General features: G+C 51.4%; 1 protein-coding gene across 3 annotated transcripts in view; it reads left to right on the top strand.

Annotated features, from left to right (window-relative positions):
* PBX4 (PBX homeobox 4) overlaps positions 1–21076 on the top strand; it is a 67760-nt gene that overhangs the window by 34928 nt on the left and 11756 nt on the right. For all 3 annotated transcript variants that reach the window (XR_010138446.1, XR_010138447.1, XM_024237104.3), the window contains exons 3-5: positions 16295–16542; positions 16829–17019; positions 17545–17680. Coding sequence is in view for 1 of the 3 variants with exons in the window: in XM_024237104.3 (XP_024092872.3) it covers positions 16295–16542; positions 16829–17019; positions 17545–17680 (575 nt within the window). In the remaining 2 variants the exon portion in view is untranslated. The remainder of the gene's footprint in view (positions 1–16294; positions 16543–16828; positions 17020–17544; positions 17681–21076) is intronic.

Below are 21076 nucleotides of genomic sequence, written 5' to 3'. Positions count from 1 at the left end.
CATCTTCATTCCTCACGTGTCCGTGTGAAGAGACCACCAAACAGGTTTTCTGTGAGCAACATGGCTGTTTATTTCACCTGGGTGCAGGTGGGCTGAGTCCGGAAAGAGCAAAGGGTGGTGGGATTATCATTAGTTCTTATAGGTTTTGGGATAGGCAGTAGAGTTAGGAGCAATGTTTTGCAGGCAGGGGGTGGATCTCACAAAGTACATTCTCAAGGGTGGAGAGAATTACAAAGAACCTTCTTAAGGGTGGGGGAGATTACAAAGTACATTGATCAGTTAGGGTGGGGCAGAAACAAATTACAATGGTGGAATGTCATCAGTTAAGGGTATTTTCACTTCTTTTGTGGATCTTCAGTGGCTTCAGGTCATCTGGATATATACGGGCAGGTCACAAGGGATATGATGGCTTAGCTTGGGCTCAGAGGCCTGACACTTCAGTTGTGACTGGTTGTGATGTATTAATTAGAGATGATGGAGATTTGCCTAGTGTGATAATCCCTCAGTTGGGTGAATATCTAGTGTGTGGCAGCCACTATTTCAGAAACTGATGAGTGTTTGTTAAGGGTCATTCTTTTTAAAGTCCTGTGGATCTGAGAAAGTTCCATGACTTAAGATAAGGATTTATCTAGAATGTTACTTTTTTTTTTTTGAGATGGAGTCTTGCTCTGTCACCCAGGCTGGAGTATAGTGGCACGATCTGGACTCACCTCAACCTCTGCCTCCTGGGTTCAAGAGATTCTCCTGCCTCAGCCTCCCAAGTAGCTGGAATTACAGGTGTGCACTACCATGCCCAGCTAATTTTATATTTTTAGTAGAGACGGGGTTTCACCATGTTGGCCAGGCTGGTCTGCCTCAGAGAACAGAACAAAGCCTGTTCTAGCGCCTGTCCTAGAATGTTACTTAAATGAACTAACCTGTGGGATGTGGCCTAAAAGGTAAAGCCAGGCAGTTCTCAATATAAACAGGCTGGGCTCCAGAAGTCTCCTTGTTTAGAGTTAAGGAGTAACTTCAGTGCCCATGATGCCCAGGAAACCATAAGATAAAACAGCCCTTGGGCCAGGAGGTGGCTCATGCCTGTAATCCCAGCCCTTTGGGAGGCCACGGGGGGTGGATCACGAGGTCAGGAGCTGGAGACCAGCCTGGCCAACATAGTGAAACCCTATCTCTACTAAAAATACAAAAATTAGCCAGGCATGGTGGTGCATGCCTGTAGTCCCATCTACTCGGGAGGCTGAGACAGGAGAATCGCTTGAACCCTGGAAGTGGAGGTTGCAGTGAGCCAAGATTGTGCCACTGCACTCCAGCTTAGGCAACAGAGTGAGACTTCATCTCAAAAAAAAAAAAAAAACCAGCCCTTGGTCGTGTCAGACCATACCTTGAGGTCTGTTGGGGGCAGTGTGGAGGGGAGGGGAAGTTGTCCATTACATCCATGACTCTCTGGGTGACTCCAGCTGTAGGGACACCCTTCAGCCTGTGAGTGGGTCACATCTTCTTCGTCATGCCTTGCTGCCTGCTGGTCTGTCCCCCTCCTGAGTTTCTGGTCTCCTTGACTGGACCCTGCTGGTCTGAGCCAAGGAGGGACCTCCCTGCCTACCTGTGTCTAATTTAAATCAGTGGCTCTAAAATATCTCCAGGAAGACTGGGGTTTGCTGTGGGGCTTGAGGACATGCCCGTTATCAGGTTAAGGAAGGTTCTTTCTATTCTTTGATTTGCCTGTGGGTTTTTTTATTTTTTTGAATCAGAGTCTCGCTCTGTCACCCAGGCTGGAGTGCAGTGGCACGATCTTGGTTCACTGCAACCTCCACCTCTTGGGTGCAAGCGGTTCTCGAGCCTCCACCTCCCTAGTAGCTGGGATTACAGGTGTGCACCACCACACCCAGCTAATCTTTCTTTCTTTCCTTCTTTCTTTCTTTCTTTCTTTCTCTTTCTCCCTTTCTCCCTTTCTCCATTTCTCCCTTTCCTTTCTCCCTTTCTCCCTTTCTCCCTTTCTTTCTCTCTCCCTTTCTCCCTTTCTTTCTCTCTCCCTCTCCTCCCCTCCCCTCCCCTCCCCTCCCCTCCTCTCCTCTCCTTCCTCTCCCTTTTGAGACGAAATTTCGCTCTTGTTGCCCAGGCTGTAGTGCAATGGCATGATCTCGGCTCACCACAACCTCCACCTCCTGGGTTCAAGCGATTCTCCTGCCTCAGCCTCCGCAGTAGCTGGGATTACAGGCATGTGCCACCACGCCCAGCTAATTTTGTATTTTTAGTAGAGATGGGATTTCTCCATGTTGGTCAGGCTGGTCTCCAACTCTCGACCTGAGGTGATCTGCCTGCCTCAACATCCCAAAGTGCTGGGTTTACAGGCGTAAGCTTTTTCTATTTTTAGTAGAGATGGGGTTTCACTATGTTGGCCAGGCTGGTCTGGAACTCCTGACCTCAGGCGATCCCCCAACCCCAGCCTCCTAAAGTGCTGGGATTAGGGCATGAGCTACCGTGCCTGACCAGGTTTGCCCAAGGGTTTTCATTGATTTTGTTAATTTTCTGTATCTTTTTTTTGGCGGGGGAGGGGGTCTTGCTTTGTCGAACCGGCTGGAGTGCAGTGGCACGGTCACAACTTACTGCAGCCTCAGACTCCCGGGCTCAAGCGATCTTCCTATCTCAGCTTCTTGAGTAGCTGAGATTACAGGTGTGTGCCACCACACCTGACTCATTTTTTAAAATTTTTTGTAGAGATGGGGTCTTGCTATGTTGCCCAGGCTGGTCTCAAACTCCTGAGCTGAAGTGATCTTCCCACCTCAGCCTCCCAAAGTGCTGGGATTACAGGTGTGAGCCACTGCACCTGGCCTTTCTGCATCTTTGTTTTGTTTTGTTTTGTTTTTTGAGACGGAGTCTCGGTCTGTTGCCCAGGCTGGAGTGCAATGGCACGATCTCGGCCCACTGCAAGCTCCACCTCCCAGGTTCAAGCTATTCTCATGTCTCAGCCTCCCAAGAAGCTGGGATCACAGTAAAGACAGGATTTCGCCATGTTGGTCAGGTTGGTCTAGAACTCCTGACCTCAGGTGATCCACCTACCTCAGCCTCCCAAAGTGCTGGGATTACAGGCATGAGCCACCGTGCCTGGCCACCTCCGCTTTCTTGCTGGGAAAGAGTTCATGACGCAGGCCTGAGCTTGGTGTTCCCGGAGCCCTGGTGAAACAGGAGTGTTCCCTTTTCCCCTTTGCAGGGCGTGTGACAGGGGTGTGGCTCACTTCTTCGGTGCCCCACAGCTCAAACCCCTAAGGGGGAGCATGCAGTCAGGCAGGTGGGGGGAGCGTGGGGGCAGCGCAGCATCTTAGGGTTGTGTTTATAGCTCCCAAAGCCCCAGTGGGCGTGCGTTACAGTGTGCTCTTTCAGCTTAGCTGTCCGCAGGCTTCTTGTGTTAATCAGCTCAGTTAGACCCTCTGCCCTGTCTCAAGGACAAAGGGCTTTCTGTATTCTGGGGTTCTTGCCTTAGTGTACTGGAAAAATCGGATCACATGTGGGCTTGGAGAACGAGTACAAGGTTTTATTGAGTGGTGTAGGTAGCTCTCAGCAGATGGATGGGGGGCCCAAAGGGGGTTGGATTGGGAAGGTGGTCTTGCCCTGGAGTTGGGCCACTCAGCGACTGGGCTCTCCTGGATTTCCCTCGGTGTCCGCATCGTTCCACCATCAATGGCCCACCAGCGTCTATTGGTGTGTTCTTCTGCTGGTGTGTTCTTCTCAACGTCCAGCTGCTTGTGTGTGTCTGCTTAAGGTCTCAGGCTTATTTGGGCACAAGATGTGGGGTGTGGCAGGCCAAAAGGCAACTCTTTGGCCACAAAAACAGAAATGCTTGTTCTTACTTAGGTCCGAGGGCACAGGCCCGAGGGTGGAGCCCTCGCCAGGGACCCCGCCCTTCTCTACCCAGCACTTCCCTGCCCCACTCCCATATCACTGGGAAGCTAGATTGGAGCTGAGAGGTGAGAGGAGCAAGCAGCAGCAGGGTTTGGGGGGTGGGAGGTGCCAGGAGCAAATGAGGCCAGATCCCAAAGGTAGGGGGCCTTGGGTTCTTATGGAAGAGTCCTGCTGGCCTTCTGCCTTCACTGTGTTGGGCTCCCCAACCTCCTGCTGGAGCCACCCCATGATGTCCTTCACATCCCGGGGCACTCTCCTGGGGAATCGGGCGGTACCACTTCCTCCATGGGCCTCTCACAGCCAGTCTCATCTCCTGCTGCTCAGAGCACCACCCAGCCACTTGGAAGCCCCTGCCTATTCCCACACTGTCACCTTGCATCTTGGCAGGAACACCTTCCTTGGCCAATAACCTTGTCCAGTCCCTCAGCTCCCAAAGCCAATGGCAGCACCGCATGGCCTGGGTTCCCGCAGCCTTCCTGACACCTCTGGGCTGGCATTCTTGGGGTTGGACAGGCCTGCTTCCCACCAAACAGGTCTCCCAAAGCGAGCAGGTCGCTCCTCCTGCAGCGTGGCCTTTGTCTCCCCTTCCTTGTTTGGTGTCATGGCATTTTCTCCACTGGAAGCGCTAGAGCGGGCGCTCTTCCCTCTGTCATCACTTCCCTGACACAGGAACGCGGAACGCCGGATCCTTCCAAGTGGCAGTGCCGCCACCACCCGAAAGACAGTAATGACGCAGAGGGGAAGCAGGCATCCTACAGATGTGTGCGAGGAAATAGGTTTACTCTCAATTCTGGACTGTTCCACCCCAGCTCTTATGGGCCCTGAGAGTTTGGATCTGGGACTGTGGTGGTTCAGAGGCTCATCAGAGCTTCCAGCAGCAGCTCAGGCTCAGCCTTCAGGCCCCTCCAGCCTCAGGCAGGGTTTTGGCCACCCCAGCATGGTGGCCATGTAAAACAGAAGCAAGATGAACTACTGGGGAAAAGAAAGGAAAAATAAAACAGACATACAAGTCAGTAAGGCCAAAAGTTGTGTTAAATTCAATAGACATCAAATTACTCTGTCAAATTGCAATACATTTCCACGTGCAGATGCTGGTGTCTGTGCTTGCCTCGCTGTAGGCAGGTAACAGGTGTGGGCAGGCCCAGAGGACAGATCACCTTTCTAGGAGTCCTACTCTAAACAAGGTAAAATCTGGTCGGGCGTAGTGGTTCATGCCTGTAATCCGAGTACTTTGGGAGGCCAAGTCAGGAGAATCACTTGAATCCAGGAGTTCAAGACCAGCCTGGGCAACATGGCAAAACCTCGTATCTACAAAAAATATAAAAATTAGCTGGGCAGGGTGGCGCATGCCTGTAGTCCCCGGCTACTCAGAAGGCTGAGGCGGGAGGATCACTTGAGCCCAGGAAGTCAAGGCTGCAGCATGCCACTGCACTCCTGCCTGAGTGACCTTCCCAATAGCTGGTGTTTTTTATTTTAAGCAGTTGGGGTCTAAGTACAGAAGGTTATTTACCACCTGCCTCCGCTATCCCTGTCCTCCAAAATCAGAGGCCTTGTTTAGGGAGGAAACACCCTCACAACAAATGAAAGTGGCTCCTGGTGAGCACCTTGCCAGAATGCCTTGTAGAACTCATGTCCTTATTACCTTTGGCTCTTTGACTACAAGATAAGCTGGAGCTGATGGAGGTTGAGCTCTCATTCTGAAAATCGGGACAGGAAAGTTAACCTCAGCTCAGGTCCCAGTTACTACGCTGGGTCCCACCAGCAGAACTGTGGCCAGTGGCCCTGTTCTTTCTAAAGGTCACTGGTCAGGAGGCCAGTAGCACAGGAGACCCCGGTAGCAGCAGCAAGACCCTGGTTCTTATCCCCCCAGGGCAAGCAGCAGCCACTTGTCATCCTCAAAGCTCAGGCCCAGCACTCAGTAGGTGCCCAGTAAGTGACTGAAAAAGCCTCGAAAGGTTTCTAGAAAGCAGGAAGTCCCCATGTTTTCTCCTTTATGTCAATTCTCACCTGTGCAGAGTCACCGGCACTGTCAGTTCCAGACTCGGTGGGTGGGCCCGAGGGCAGGTGGACATGTTTGTCCGTGCCTGCGCCTGTGTGATCAGAGCAAGCTGTGACTCAGGTCCGCACACTAGACTTGGGCTTTCTGTCACCAAAGGACTCCTCAGAGAGAGATTCGGCCGCCTCTCACCAGGCGTCAACCCTCTGTCCCAGATTCCACAGTTTAATCCGTCTCCAACGCTCATTCCGGCTGTGGATGGTGGGGGGAGATGGGGAGGAGGCTCAGCCTCCACGATCGATTGATTGGCACAGGAGGCCCTGCCTCTGCTTTTGAGGGGCCAGCTTCTTGCTGATTTGAGACAGCAGGGAGTGCGTGAGGTGAGTGTTTTGCTTAGTCCCATACCCTGATGGGCTCTGGGCCAGGCCTGCAGTTCTATGTAATTCCATCCAGTCAGTTGCCTGGGGCAGCTCCATTCACAAATGGGGCCTGCAGCCAGCGGAGTGACCACTGACAGCCACATGATTGGAAAGTGGCAGACCCAAGGGGTCAGTCAGGGCATCTGATTTAATCCATGGGTTAGTCTTCTCCCTATGGGGCTGGGGTCCCAGAGATGGCTCCCACTTGCTGTGGGAAGGAGGCAGGAGCACAGCCTGCTGCCAAGTGAGAGCACTGCTGAGTGGGTGCGGGGGCAGGTGAGCAGCTTGGGGAAGTCAGGGCAAAGGAGGGTCCCCTCTGAGCCTTTTGCTTTTCCCCACATCTTTGTTCCTGGGGAGAAAAATTAAAGCAACTTGGGGTTATGTGACTGTCTTAGTCTACTCAGGCCACCCTAACAAAATGCCACAGACTGGGTGATTTTTTTTTTTTTTTTGAGACGGAGTCTCACTCTGTTGCCAGGCTGGAGTGGCTTAATCCCGGCTCACTGCAACCTCCGCCTCCCGGGTTTAAGCGATTCTCCTGCCTCAGCCTCCTGAATAGCTGAGATTACAGGCACGCACCACAACGCCCAGCTAATTTTTGTATTTTTAGTAGAGATGGGGTTTCACCATGTTGGCCAGGATGGTCTCGATCTATTGACCTTGTGATCCACCCGCCTTGGCCTCCCAAAGTGCTGGGATTACAGGTGTGAGCCACCACGCCCGGCCCAGACTGGGTGGTTTACAAAACAGAAATGTATTTCTCACAGTTCTGGGGCCTAGAAAGTCCCAGACGAAGGTGCTGGCCAGATAGAGTTCATTATGAGGTCTTTTCTCTTGGCTTGTAGGCGGCTGCCATCTTACTGTGAGCTCACATGACCTCTTTGGGAAAGCGAGCTCCCTGGGGTCTCTGCCCATCAGGACATTAATCCTATCAGATCAGAGCCACATCCTTATGACCTCATTTAACCTTAATTGCCTCCTAAAAGCCTCACCTCCAAATAGTCACGTTGGGAGTTAGGGCTTCAACATGTGAATTTGGAGGTGACACAAACATTCGGCTCACAGCATTGCCATATTGTTTCTTAGAAAAACATAATCCCGATTTTATGTCATTGTTTGATTTACTGGAGTTTCTGTCACACACAGTAAGTTAGGAACAGAAGGAAACCTGGCAGTTTGAGGAGGGGGATACCTTTGTCTTAGGTCTGTTTCCCCATGTGAGTGCCTCCGACAGATGGTATCCCTGAACCGAGCTTCTGGTACCTCCAGCCTCCCTGCCTGCCAGTCAAGGGCCCTGGGGGAGCTGAGGAGCACAGCTGAGAAACTCTGGAACAGTCACCGGAACTGAGCTTGCTGTAATTGATGGTAACGCATGTCTAATGACCATAATTAGGCCAGCAGCAGTGTACGGGGAGCACAAAGGCACGGTGCTGAGGGAGCTGTTGTAGGCGCCACCCAAGCGGCAGCTGGCAGGGCAGATGTCCCCAGCATGGACTGATGGTGGCAACCAAGGCACAGCGGTTCTCCTTGGTAACTTAGCTTTTTAAGTTTTGCTTTTGCTTATAACACATATACAGCAAAAATGCATATTTTTTTTTTTGAGATGGAGTCTTGCTCTGTTTCCCAGGCTGGAGTGCAGTGGCATGATCTTGGCTTACTACAACCTCCACCTCCTGGGTTCAGGCAGTTCTCCTGCCTCAGCCTCCCAAGTAGCTGAGATTACAGCCTTGTGCCATCACACCCAGCTAATTTTTTTTTTTTTTTTTTTTTTTAGTAGAGATGGGTTTTCACCATGTTGGCCAGGCTAGTCTCGAACTCCTGGCCTCAAGTGATCCACCTGCCTCGGCCTCCCAAAGTGCTAGAATTATAGGCGTGAGCCACTGCGCCCAGCCTCAAAAGCATAATCTTTTTTTTTTTTTTTAATTATTATTTTTTTAGATGGAGTCTCTCTCTGTCGCCAGGCTGGAGTGCAGTGGCACGATGTCAGCTCACTGCAACCTCTGCCTCACAGTTCCAAGCGATTCCCCTCCCTCAGCCTCCCAAGTAGTGGGGACTACAGGCGTGCGCCACCACGCTTGGCTAATTTTTGTATTTTTAGTAGAGACAGGGTTTCACTGTGTCGGCCAGGATGGTCTCGACCTCTTGACCTCAAGATCCGCCTGCCTCCCAAAGTGCTGGGATTACAGGCGTGAGCCACCAAGCCCAGCCAAAAATGTGTAATCTTAAAGAAATAAGGCTTATCACATCTGATTGCCTCATAATGGCACCCTCAAGAGACTCACAGGTGACACCACAGGGCCCGAGGGTGACAGTTATGCTGTCTGTGCCCAAACTCGTGCACATCTGCACCCTTCTGGTTGCCCACGATTACAAACACTGTGCCTCCTGTAAATACATCTTTGTTTGTAGGTGTCAGTACCCCTGTAGGATAAATTCCAGGTACAGAATGGGAATTTGGAGATTAAAAATTATGCACTTTTTCAAGGTTAACCAGTATCTCAAAACTCTTCTCCAGAAATACTGTACAATGCATATCCCGTGAAGAGTAAATGGAAAGGCACAGGTGTTCTCACTTTAATTTGAGAGTTTTTTTTTTTTTTTTGACATGGAGTCTCGCTCTGTTTCCCAGGTTGGAGTGCAGTGGCACGATCTTGGCCCACTGCAGCCTCAGCCTCCGGAGTAGCTGGGATTACAGGCGTGCACCACCATGCTCAGCTAATTTTTGTATTTTTAGTAGAGATGGTGTTTCACCATGTTTGCCAGGCTGGTCTTGAACTTTTGACCTTAGGTGACTCGCCCGCCTCAGCCTCTCACTGTAATTTGAGAGTTTTAATTGGAGAACAGTAAGTCCTGTGGGTTTTGGTATATATTTTTAAAATCCTCGGGCCAGGTGTGGTGGCTCACAACCATAATCCCAAGCACTTCGGGAGGCCAAGGTGGAGGCTCGCTTGAGGACAGGAGTTTGAGACCAGCCTGGGCAACATAGTGAGACCCCATCTCTACAAAAATAAAAAAATTTGCCAGGTGTGGTGGCATGTGTATAGTTCCAACTACTCAGGAAGCTGAGGCAGGAGGATCGTTTGACCCCAGCAGGTCGAGCTTACAGAAAGCTATGATGACGCTACTATATTCCACCCTAGGCAACAAAGACAGACCCCAAAAGTAATAAATACAATAAAAATCCTCAACACTTAGTGTGGTACCTGGCTTGTGATGGGCTCCCAGATGTTTGTTGTTGGATAAGTAAATGATTTAAAAAAAAAATTTTTTTTTTTTTTGGCCAGGTGCGGTGGCTCACGCCTGTAATCCCAGCACTTTGGTAGGCCAAGGTGCGTGGATCACGAGGTCAGGAGCTCGAGACCATCCTGGCCAACATGGTGAAAACCCGTCTCTACTAAATATACAAAAATTAGCTGGGCATGGTGGCGTGTGCCTGTAATCCCAGCCACTTGGGAGGCTGAGGCAGGAGAATCGCTTGAACCAAGGAGTTGGAGGTTGCAGTGAGCCGAGATCGTGCCACTGCACTCCAGCCTGGCAACAGAGCAAGACTTTGTCTCAAGAAAAAAAAAAAAATTTTTTTTTAGAGACAGGATCTCACCATGTTGCCCAGGCTGGTCTTGAACTCCAGAGGTCAAGCAATCCTACCACCTCAGCCTCCTAAAGTGCTGGGATTATAGATATAAGCCACCTCGCCCGGCCCCTAAATACATAAATGAATGAATGAAAGAATGCCACATATTCTGCAGCAGCCCTGCATTTCACACCCACGTGAACACACTCTCATTACGCTGCATGTGCCAACATCGACCATGCTCCTTACCCTGCGTCAATTGGGCCTGTAATGGAAGGTGTGGAGGTGGCTTTCCTCGCCCTGGCTGTCAGAGCATGCTGAGGTCCTGTGTGGAGGGACTGAGTCCTGTTTATCCTCCGCCCACACATGACGCCTGGCCACGACCTCCACAGGTGCTCAGGAAGGAACTGCTGAACAAGATTCAGGGGCACGTGGGACATCTGTGCTTGTCAGAGGCCGTGCAAGGCTCCGCGAGGGAACAGTTCCAAAGGCAGGTCCAGAAAGATGTTAGAGGCTGGGTTTCTTTTGAACGAAAGAGCGGCATGATGTGTTTGAAGAGGGCTGGCCTGCAGGTGTGCATGAGGGATGGGGGGGGAGAGACTTTCCTCCACAGGTCACAAAGGGCAGGAGAGGGTTAGCACAGTAGGGGCCCAGGGAGGGATAAGTGGAAAGTTGATTGTTAGGCGGAATCAATAGGATTTGAAAACAGAGGGACCACAGAGAGGACAATCATTGTCTGTTTTGAGCCAGGAGAGATTAGCAGGAGAGGGGAGGGTCATTATGAGGAATAGGCAAACACAGGCTAATTCTGGGAGCGGCCTTTACCTGGCTGTCCGAGGGTGTCCACTTGTTGTGACTGTCACCCAGATCTGTAAGGCCCAGATTATAGGCACAGCACCCCATGAGCATCATTCCAAGTGGGCTGTCCTCGCTCATGGTGCTGGCAGTGGGAGGAACTAAAACAGACAGCTGGAGCTTCTTTTTTTTTTTTGAGACGGAGTCTCGCTCTGTCGCCCAGGCTGGAGTGCAGTGGCTCAATCTTGGCTCACTGCAAGCTCCGCCTCCCGGGTTCACGCCATTCTGCTGCCTCAGCCTCCCGAGTAGCTGGGACTACAGGCACCCGCCACCACGCCTGGCTAATTATTTTTTTTATATTTTTGTTAGAGACGGGGTTTCACCGTGTTAGCCAGGATGGTGGAGCTTCTTGAAGATAAAGTAAGATTATTAGAAAATTGAGTCTCCAGGCTGGGCATGGTGGCTCACGCCTGTAATCCCAGCACTTTGGGAGGCCAAGGTGGGTGGGTCACCTGAAGTTAGGAGTTCGAGACCAGCCTGTTCAACATGGTGAAACCCCATCTCTACTAAAAATACAAAAGTTGTAATCAATAAACGATTTAATTCTCTTGAAAAAAACAAAAACAAAAATTAGCCAGGCATCGTGGCGCATGCTTGTAACCCCAGCTACTCGGGAGGCTGAGGTAGAAGACTCGCTTGAACCCAGGAGGTGGAGGCTGCAGTCAGCTGAGATCCCACCACTGCACTTGAGCCTGGGCGACAGAGAGAGACTCTGTCTTTAAAAAAAAAAAAAGAAAAAAAAGGAAAATTGGGCCACGAAACTGGAAGGCTGGCTGCCAGCTAATAAAAGGGACACTTTTCCTTCAGCCATTTCAGAAAGAGCCTCAGTGCAGCCCAAAGAGACTGAGTGAGCCGGTGGGGAGGGACCTTGAGTGTGAGGTGGTGGGAACCTGCAGTTCAGCCTGGCACTCAGGGAGAGGGGGTGTTTTCTGAAGCTCTGAGGCCAAGGGCCGCAGTGGCCACGGGCTGCAGGGAGCTGGCACCAAGTATAGCCTGTAGTGTCTGCTTAAATAAGTACGTGGAGGCAGAGGAGGGCGTCTTTGAAGAGACAGGGTCAAGCTTGAGTGATATGCACAAAAGCAGTTTGAGGAATATCCACTCTGATATAGTTCAGCCTCCCAAGGGGACGTATCCTGATGCCCTCATTCCTGGTGATGATTTTTCATAGACTTGGTGATAGAAATTTTAGAAACAGGCCAGGTGCGGCGGCTCACGCTTGTAATCCCAGCACTTTGGGAGGCCGAGGCAGGTGGATCGCTTGAGCTCAGGAGTTCGAGACTAACCTGGGGAACATGGTGAAACCCCGTATCTGCTAAAAATACAAAAATTATCTGGGTGTGAGGCTGGGTGTGGTGACTCACGCCTGTAATCCCAGCACATTGGGAGGCCAAGGCAGGTGGATCACTTGAGGTCAGGAGTTTGAGATTAGCCTGGCCAACATGGTGAAACCCTGTTTCTACTAAAAATACAAAAATTAGCCAGGCATGGTGGCGAGCGCCTGTAATCCCAGCTACTCAGGAGACTGAGGCAGAAGAATTGCTTGAACCCGGGAGGCGGAGGTTGCAGTGAGCCAAGATTGCGCCATTGCACTCCAGCCTGGGAGACAGAGCAAGACTCCATCTCAGAAAAAAAAACAAAAAAAAGAAAATAGAGTTGCTGGCGGCTTTATTTTATGGTTCTATCATAATTTACTTAACCAATCTCATGGATTAGCTACTTTGGCTGTTTCTATTATAGTTTATGTTCTTATTATCAAATTAGACAAATTTATGGCTAGTTTGCATGACTAATTTGTGCCGTGGACGTTCACTGCCTGGGTACTTGTGGTTAAGTCTCTGCATGTCTGCAACTTTGTGCCGCCATCTATTCTACCTTGAAAGTGTAACAGGGTGTGTGGATTCTTCTTGCAATCTTCCCATTTTTCTCATATTGCTTTTTCCAATTTTAATCGAGTAAGAAACAGTTTTGGAGAAGGTGGGACACTATCCTATATATATATGTGTGTATATATATATGTGTGTATGTGTGTGTGTGTGTGTGTGTGTGTGTGTATATATATACATTTTTTTTTTTTGGAGATGGAGTTTTACTCTTGTTGCCCAGGCTGGAGTACAGTGGTGTGATCTCGGCTCACCGCAACCTCCACCTCCCGGGTTCAAGCGATTCTCCTGCCTCAGCCTCCCGAGTAGCTAGGATTACAGGCATGTGCCATCATGCCCGGCTAATTTTCTATTTTTAGTAGAGATCGGGTTTCTCCATGTTGGTCAGGCTGGTCTTGAACCCCTGACCTCAGGTGATCCACCCGCCTTGGCCTCCCAAAGCGCTGGGATTACAGGCATGAGCCACTGCGCCTGGCCGACACTGTCCTATATTAAGCACCAGGTTTGTGTGGGGAAAAGCAAGAGAGATCAGATTGTTAATATGTCTGTATAGAAAGAAGTAGACATGAGACTCCATTTTGTTCTGTATTAAGAAAAATTCTTCCGCCTTGAGATGCTGTTAATCTGTGACCTTACCCCCAACCCCGTGCTCTCTAAAACATGTGGTGTGTCAAACTCAAGGTTAAATGGATTAAGGGTTGTGCAAGATGTGCTTTGTTAAACAAATGCTTGAAGGCAGCATGCTCCTTAAGAGTCATCACCACTCCCTAATCTCAAGTACCCAGGGACACAAAAACTGCGGAAGGCGGAAGGCCGCAGGGACCTCTGCCTAGGAAAGCCAGGTATTGTCCAAGGTTTCTCCCCATGTGATAGTCTGAAATATGGCCTCGTGGGAAGGGAAAGACCTGACCGTCCCCCAGCCTGACACCCGTAAAGGGTCTGTGCTGAGGAGGATTAGTATAAGAGGAAGGCATACCTCTTGCAGTTGAGACAAGACAAAGGCATCTGTCTCCTGCCTGTCCCTGGGCAATGGAATGTCTCGGTATAAAACCCGATTGTACGTTCCATCTACTGAGATAGGGAAAAACTGCCTTAGGGCTGGAGGTGAGACATGTGGGCGGCAGTACTGCTTAACAAAGCATTGAAATGTTTATGTCTATGCATTTCTAAAGCACAGCGCTTGATTCTTTACCTTGTCTATGATGCAAAGGCCTTTGTTCACGTGTTTGTCTGCTGACCCTCTCCCCACTATTGTCTTGTGACCATGACACATCCCCCTCTCTGAAGAACACCGATAAGTAATCAATAAATACTAAGGGAACTCAGAAGCCAGTGGGATCCTCCATCTGCTGAACGCTGGTCCCCTGGGTCCCCTTATTTCTTTCTCTTCACTTTGTGTCTTTTCCTTTTCCAAGTCTCTCGTTCCACCCAACGAGAAACACCCACAGCTGTGAAGGGGCGACCCACCCCCTTCAGGTTTGTGGTCAGTCCTTGGATCTGGTTGCTAATTTTTTTTGTCTTTTGTTCAAAATCCTGGTTTATAAAATCTGTTGCATGTGTGCTTAATAAACTAGCACTAAGTGTTGAAGTAGAAATCTCTTTTTTTTTTTTTTTTTTTGAGACGGAGTCTCGCCCTTGTCACCCAGCCTGGAGTGCAATGGCGTGATCTCGGCTCACTGCAACCTCCATCTCCCGGGTTCAAGCGATTCACCTGCCTCAGCCTCCCAAGTAGCTGGGATTACAGACACCCAACACCATGCCCGGCTAATTTTGTATTTTTAGTAGAGATGGGGTTTCTCCACGTTGGCTGGGCTGGTCTCGAACTCCCGACCTCAGGTGATCCGCCCATCTTGGCCTCCCAAAGTGTTGGGATTACAGGCATGAGCCACCGCGCCCAGCCTGAAGTGGAACTCTCTAAGGAAAATTCTTACAAGGATATCGCTTGAGTTCCTTCAGTTTTGACTAGTGAGTTTTTGACAGAAAAGGTTCATCTGTTATGTAGGGAATAAGAAAGGGATACTTGTAAATGACTAAATATATGATATAATCAAACAGAATTGTCATCTGAGCACTAATTCGGTTAGTAGCTGACCGTATTAAGATAGCCTGATTCTGGCCCGGCACGGTGGGTCATGCCTGTGATCCCAGCACTTTGGGAGGCCAAGGCAGGCGGATTATGAGGTCAGGAGCTCGAGACCAGCCTGGCCAACATAGTGAAACCTTGTCTCTACTAAAAATACAAAAATTAGCCGGGCATGGTGGCGCGCACCTGTAGTCCCAGCTACTCAGGAGGCTGAGGCAGGAGAATCACTTGAACCCGGGAGGCAGAGGTTGCAGTGAGCGGAGACCATGCCATTGTACTCCAGCCTGGGTGACAGAATGAGATTCCATCTCAAAAAAAAAAGCCTGATTCTAAGAGAACACTTTTTTTTTTTTTTTTTTTTTTGAGACGGGGTCTCTCTATCCCCCAGGCTAGAGTGCAGTAGCAAGATCTCAGCTCACTGCATCCTCTGCCTCCCAGGTTCAAGCAATTCTCCTGCCTCAGCCTCCCTAGTAGCTGGGATTACAGGCAGGCGCCACCACGCTTGGCTAATTTTTGTATTTTTAGTAGAGATGGGGTTTCACCGTGTTGGCCAGGCTGATCTCGAACTCCTGACCTCAAGTGATCCGCCCGCCTTAGCCTCCTAAAGTGCTAGGATTACAGGCGTGAGCCACTGTGCCCGGCCATGAAGCCACCTTTTCACCCAGCACCACCTGCATGAGCTGCAGCTCCAGGCTTTTTACTTGGGAGAATGCGGCGCCATTGGCTGTGCTGCCCACGGCGGAATCTGGGAATGACCCTGGAGTCTTCCCTTCTCTGACACCCGTGTCCCGGGGCATGAATCCTGGGGGTTCTCTGACTGCCCTGTAGCTGACCTGCAGACCCCACAGCTGTGTATACCTTGACGGTGGCTGCCCTTTGACTGCTTCCCCTGCAGTCCAGCCCTGCCCCTATGCAGGTCCCGTCTCTGCAGAGCTGGGACGGCATTTCCAAATTGTAGTACCCATTATCTTGTTTCTCTGCTTAAAATCTTTCAGTGGGTTATTTCATCTTTTCTGGCCCTTTCTTATCAGGCTTTTCCTCTCCAGTTTTATAACAGCACCCCCACCCCGACACACACATACCCCATGCACCAGCTACAGCAGGCCTACAGCTGCACAGTCCTGGGCGCAGGCCAGCCACGCTGCCGATGCCAGCCTGCCACTTGCCTTTATCAGTATGCAGCATCTCGGGTGCCCCCTCTTCCCCAGCACTTCTTGAGACTCGGTTCAGAGGTTCAGGTGTCCCCAGCAACAGGCACCTGCCTGGCCCTGCTGCGTGCACACAGCTGTGACCAAGGTTTGCCCTCATGGGCTATGCCAAACTGTGACCTGTCTCTCCCTGATCCTCCCCAGACTATGCTCTAAGGATGGCACTTGGACCCATGTCTTAGCGGGGTGCTCAGTGTCCATCATCCAATTTGGTGATAGCGGGGTGCTCAGTGTCCATCATCCAATTTGGTGATAAAGTGGAGTATTCCTTTCTCCCGAAGGGTTCTATGCAAAAATCTTCAGACATAACACCAGTGCTCACGTTTTCTCACGGTTTGTTTTCTCTCCAGAAAATGAATTGCGATTTGTCCCCATCTCTCTTATCTAGTGGTAAGCATTCGTGGCATTCAGGACGAAGATCCCCCTGACGCCCAGCTCCTGAGGCTGGATAACATGCTGCTGGCTGAGGGCGTGTGCAGGCCCGAGAAGAGAGGAAGAGGAAGAGCGGTGGCCAGGGCCGGCACAGCAACACCAGGTGGCTGTCCAAATGACAATAGCATTGAGCACTCTGACTACAGGGCCAAGCTGTCCCAGATCCGACAGATTTACCACTCTGAGCTAGAGAAATATGAACAGGTGATCTTTCTGCATGGAAGAGTTTCTGTCATGTGAATGCGCATTTGTCAAAGCAAAACACGGAACGCTAACCACCTTTCTTTCGTGGCGCAGAACAGGGAGTCCATGCAGTTGGTCGCTGCAGAGGTGGCCGATTGTTACTGAAAGCCCTTTCCATTTACTTAACAGTCACCCGCCGGTGTGTGAGCTACAGGGGGTGGCAGGCGGCCGCTCCGCTGTGGAACCTGCTGCCCTGTGCCACCCTGCTGCCTAGTCACAGGCCGGCGTGTCTGTGCTCCCACCCCAGGCCTGTCGTGAGTTCACCACGCACGTCACCAACCTCCTCCAGGAGCAGAGCAGGATGAGGCCCGTCTCCCCTAAGGAGATTGAGCGCGTGGTTGGCGCCATTCACGGCAAGTTCAGCGCCATCCAGATGCAGTTGAAGCAGAGCACCTGTGAGGCGGTGATGACCCTGCGCTCGCAGCTGCTCGATGCCAGGTCAGGGCCTGTACGCACCCAAAACCTCAAGGGCTGGCTCTGAGGGACTGGAGGGAAGTAGTGCTGGCTTGGGTTGAAGACAGCCCTGGAGGCTGTGTCCGCAGTCACGGTTGGAGGCCTCACAGCCTCTTGGGAAGAAGGCCTGAAGTATTGCTGTTTTCATTTTTATTTTATTTTGTTTGTATTTATTTATTTATTTGAGACTGAGTCTCACTCTGGTGCCCAGGCTGGAGTACAGTGGTGCGATCTCCACTCACTGCAACCTCCACTTCCCGGGTTCAAGCGATTCTCCTGCTTCAGCCTCCCGAGTAGCTGGGATTACAGGTGCCCGCCACCATGCCCAGCTAATTTTTGTGTTTTTAGTAGAGGCGGGGTTTCACTATGTTGACCAGGCTGGTCTCAAACTCCTGACCTCAAGTGATTGCTGTTTTCAGAACTACTGGAAAATCATACTCAGAACTAGAGGTGGGGGTGGTACTGGAGTCCCAGCATATTAACACCTACTAAGGCTGGCTGTTTTTGCAGGCGCAAGCGGCGGAATTTCAGCAAGCAGGCGACGGAAGTGCTGAATGAGTATTTTTACTCCCATCTGAACAACCCTTACCCCAGCGAAGAAGCCAAAGAAGAGCTGGCCAGGAAGGGCGGCATCACCGTCTCCCAGGTGACGTTCTCTCCTGCCACACCTTGCCATGCCTGGGAGGAGTGGATGACTATGTCCCATGAGGACACCCAGGGAAGTTTGTTAAATGTGTGCAGAGGCCAGGCATGGCTGCTGGAATCCGAGCACTTTGGGAGGATGAGGTAGGAGGGTCGCTTGAGGCCAGGAGTTCGAGACCAGCCTGGGCAACATAGTGAGACACTGTCTCTACAAAAAATTTAAAAAATTAGCCGGGCTTGGTGGTGTGCACCTGTGGTCTCAGCTCCTTGGGATGCTAGGTGGAAGGATCACTTGAGCCCAGGAGGGTGAGGCTGCAGTGAGCTATGATGGTGCCACTGCATTCCAGCCTGGGTGAGAGAGTGAGATGCTATCTCTGAAAAACAAAAAAAAGTGTGGAACAGGAGCCAAGTCTCCAGGCTCTGAGTCAGCCAGGCCAGCCCAGATCCAGGCTCTGCATTACAAATGTGGGACTCCAGCGCTCTCCCTGTTCATCTGTGAGGCACGGGTGCAAGTGTACCCACAGAGGGACCTGGGGACTTCCTGAGGGATGCAGATGGAATGCGAGGTCCCAGAGGTGATGCTGTGGAGTGTGAGCTCCCTGAGGGACACAGATGGAGTGTGAGCTCCCTGAGGGTTACAGACAGAGTGTTAACTCCCTGAGGGATACAGACGGAGCGTGAGCTCCCTGAGGGATACAGATGGAGTGTGAGCTCCCTGAGGGATACAGATGGAGTGTGAGCACCCTGAGGGATACAGATGGAGTGTGAGCTCGCTGAGGGATACAGATGGAGTGTGAGCGCCCTGAGGGATACAGATGGAGTGTGAGCTCCCTGAGGGATACAGATGGAGTGTGAGCTCCTTGAGGGATACAGATGGAGTGTGAGTTCCCTGAGGTGATTGAGGTGGAGTGTGAGCTCCCTGAGGGATACAGATGGGGTGTGAGCTCCCTGAGGGATACAGATGGAGTGTGAGCTCCCTGAGGGATACAGATGGAATGTGAGCTCCCTGAGGGATACAGATGGAGTGTGAGTTCCCTGAGGTAATTGAGGTGGAGTGTGAGCTCCCTGAGGGATACAGATGGAGTGTGAGCTCCCTGAGAGATACAGATGGAGTGTGAGCTGCCTGAGGGATACAGGTGGGGTGTGAGCTCCCTGAGGGATATAGATGGAGTATGAGCTCCCTGAGGTGATTGAGATGGAGTGTGAGTTCCCCGGGGGATGCTGTGGAGTGTGAGCTCCCTGAGGTGACGTGGTAGAGAGTGTGAGCTCCCTAACTCTATAGCCTGGTAGGCAGCCACCAGTGTCCTCTGTGGAACTGGGGGTGAAGGAGGGAGACACTAAGACCAAGAGGCTAAGAAACATTTCCGAAGGTTTTAACATGGGAACGGTAAGTCCAGGCAGCCTACGGCAGCGAGCCAGGTCCGGGCCATACCCCCGCGGCAGCATGAGTGTGTGGAACAGGGCCTGGGTGCCGCCCTCCCACCCGGGCAGGCACAGCCCCACAGCCTCTATGGCAGCAGGAATGGCAGGTGCTGACCCACAGCATGGCTTGCTGCTTGTCACCACAGCCCTCCCTACTTTGCAGTTGGAGGGGCTGAGTTTCTCGTCCTTCACCACTATGCTCTGCCCCAACCCAGGCTAAGTCCAGTCAAGTCTCTGTGACAGAGAGCAGTTGGAACCCCTCGGGGTCACTCAGGCAGCAAAACATCCTGGGGTCATAGTCACATCTCACTTTGCTCATCGGGATCTGCTGTGGTGTCAGAAACAAGGCCAGAGCTGGAGCAAGGGGCCGCGCCTCTGGGTCTTCAAGGCCCCTGGAGAAGCGTGAGACATTTGGCCCCCAAGGAACAATTGTCTGGAGGACAACCAGGGCTGCTTCAACCAGGATGGAGCTTCTGGGGCCTCCCACGTGGATCAAGAGAAGGCTGCTCACACCCCAGGGGTAGGCAGACACTATTTTTGGAACAGAGAGCACACAGACAGGGATCCTTCTTTTTATACTTAACATTGCAAGGATAATGTAAGTACACCAAATGTTGGCCAGGCATGGTGGCTTATGCCTGAAATCCCAGCACTTTGGAGGCCAAGGCGGACGAATTACCTGAGGTCAGGAATTCGAGACCAGCCTGGCCAACATGGTGAAACCCCGTGGCTACTGGAAATAGAAAAATTAGCCAGGCTTGGTGGCACGTGCCTGCAATCCCAGCTACTGGGGAGGCTGAGGCGGGAGAATCATTTGAACCCGGGAGGCGGAGGTTGCAGTGAGTCGAGATTGCGCCACTGCACTCCACACTCCAGCCTGGGTGACAGAGTGAGACTCCGTCTCCGAAAAAAAAAAAAAGTACAAAAATTAGCGAGGCTTGGTAGCACGTGCCTGTAGTCCCAGCTACTGGTGAAGCTGAGGCAAGAGAATCACTTGAATCTGGGAGGCAGAGGTTGCAGTGAGCTGAGATCGTACTGCTGCACTCCAGCCTGGGTGACAGAGTGAGAAAAAAATGTTTGAAGTAGCAAAGGTCATCCACAATCCTCCTCTGTCCCTCGGCTGTTTCATTTCTGTGTGTTATTACACTATGTGTTTATTTTCCTTGCTTTGGGATACTGAAATGTGGCCCTGGATGGGCATCTGAGGACGTCTCCATGCCTGTAGGAAGGCGCTGGCCCTGGGGTGCTCACCCATGTGAATCTGCCCAGGGGACATATTTGTTGTCACAACTAGAGGAGGGAAGTGCTCCTGGCACCCAGTGGGTGGAGGCCAGGGATGCCGCTCAGCACCCTGCAGTGCACAGGACGGCCCCCACAGAGCAGATGGAGCCCAAGCATCAGCAGTGCCACCAAAGGTGACAAGCCCCTCCCTGGGGGACTCCAGTGCGAGTTTGCAGTCAGAGCTGGGCTGATTCCACCTTGGCCATGGACTAGCTCCTTTTTCTCCTGCCTCTGCTTTCTTACAGCAGGGACGATAACGGCTGCCTCCCAGGTCCTCATGAGGATGCGGCAGAACAATATATGAGGCTGAGCCTGGAATCCCAGCATTTTGGGAGGCCAGGGCGGGAGGAACTCTCAATCCCAGGAGTTTGAGACGAGCCTGGGCAACAGAGCGAGACCCTATCTCTAAAAAAAAGAAAAAAAATTTTTTTTTTTTTTTGAGACAGACTCTCACTCTGTTGCCCAGGCTAAATTGCAGTGCGATTGTGGCTGACTGCAACCTCCGCCTCCCAGGTTCAAGTGATTCTCCTGCCTCAGCCTCCCGAGTAGCTGGGATTACAGGCATGCACCACCGTGTCCAGCTAATATTTGTATTATTAGTAGAGATGGGGTTTCTCCATGTTGTTGAGGCTGGTCTCGAACTCCTGACCTCAGATGATCCCCCCACCTCAGCCTCCCAAAGTGCTGGGATTACAGG

The sequence above is a fragment of the Pongo abelii genome, chromosome 20, assembly GCF_028885655.2.
Source record: "Pongo abelii isolate AG06213 chromosome 20, NHGRI_mPonAbe1-v2.0_pri, whole genome shotgun sequence".
Classification (NCBI taxonomy): domain Eukaryota; kingdom Metazoa; phylum Chordata; class Mammalia; order Primates; family Hominidae; genus Pongo; species Pongo abelii.
This window is presented reverse-complemented; position numbering and strand designations above follow the sequence as displayed.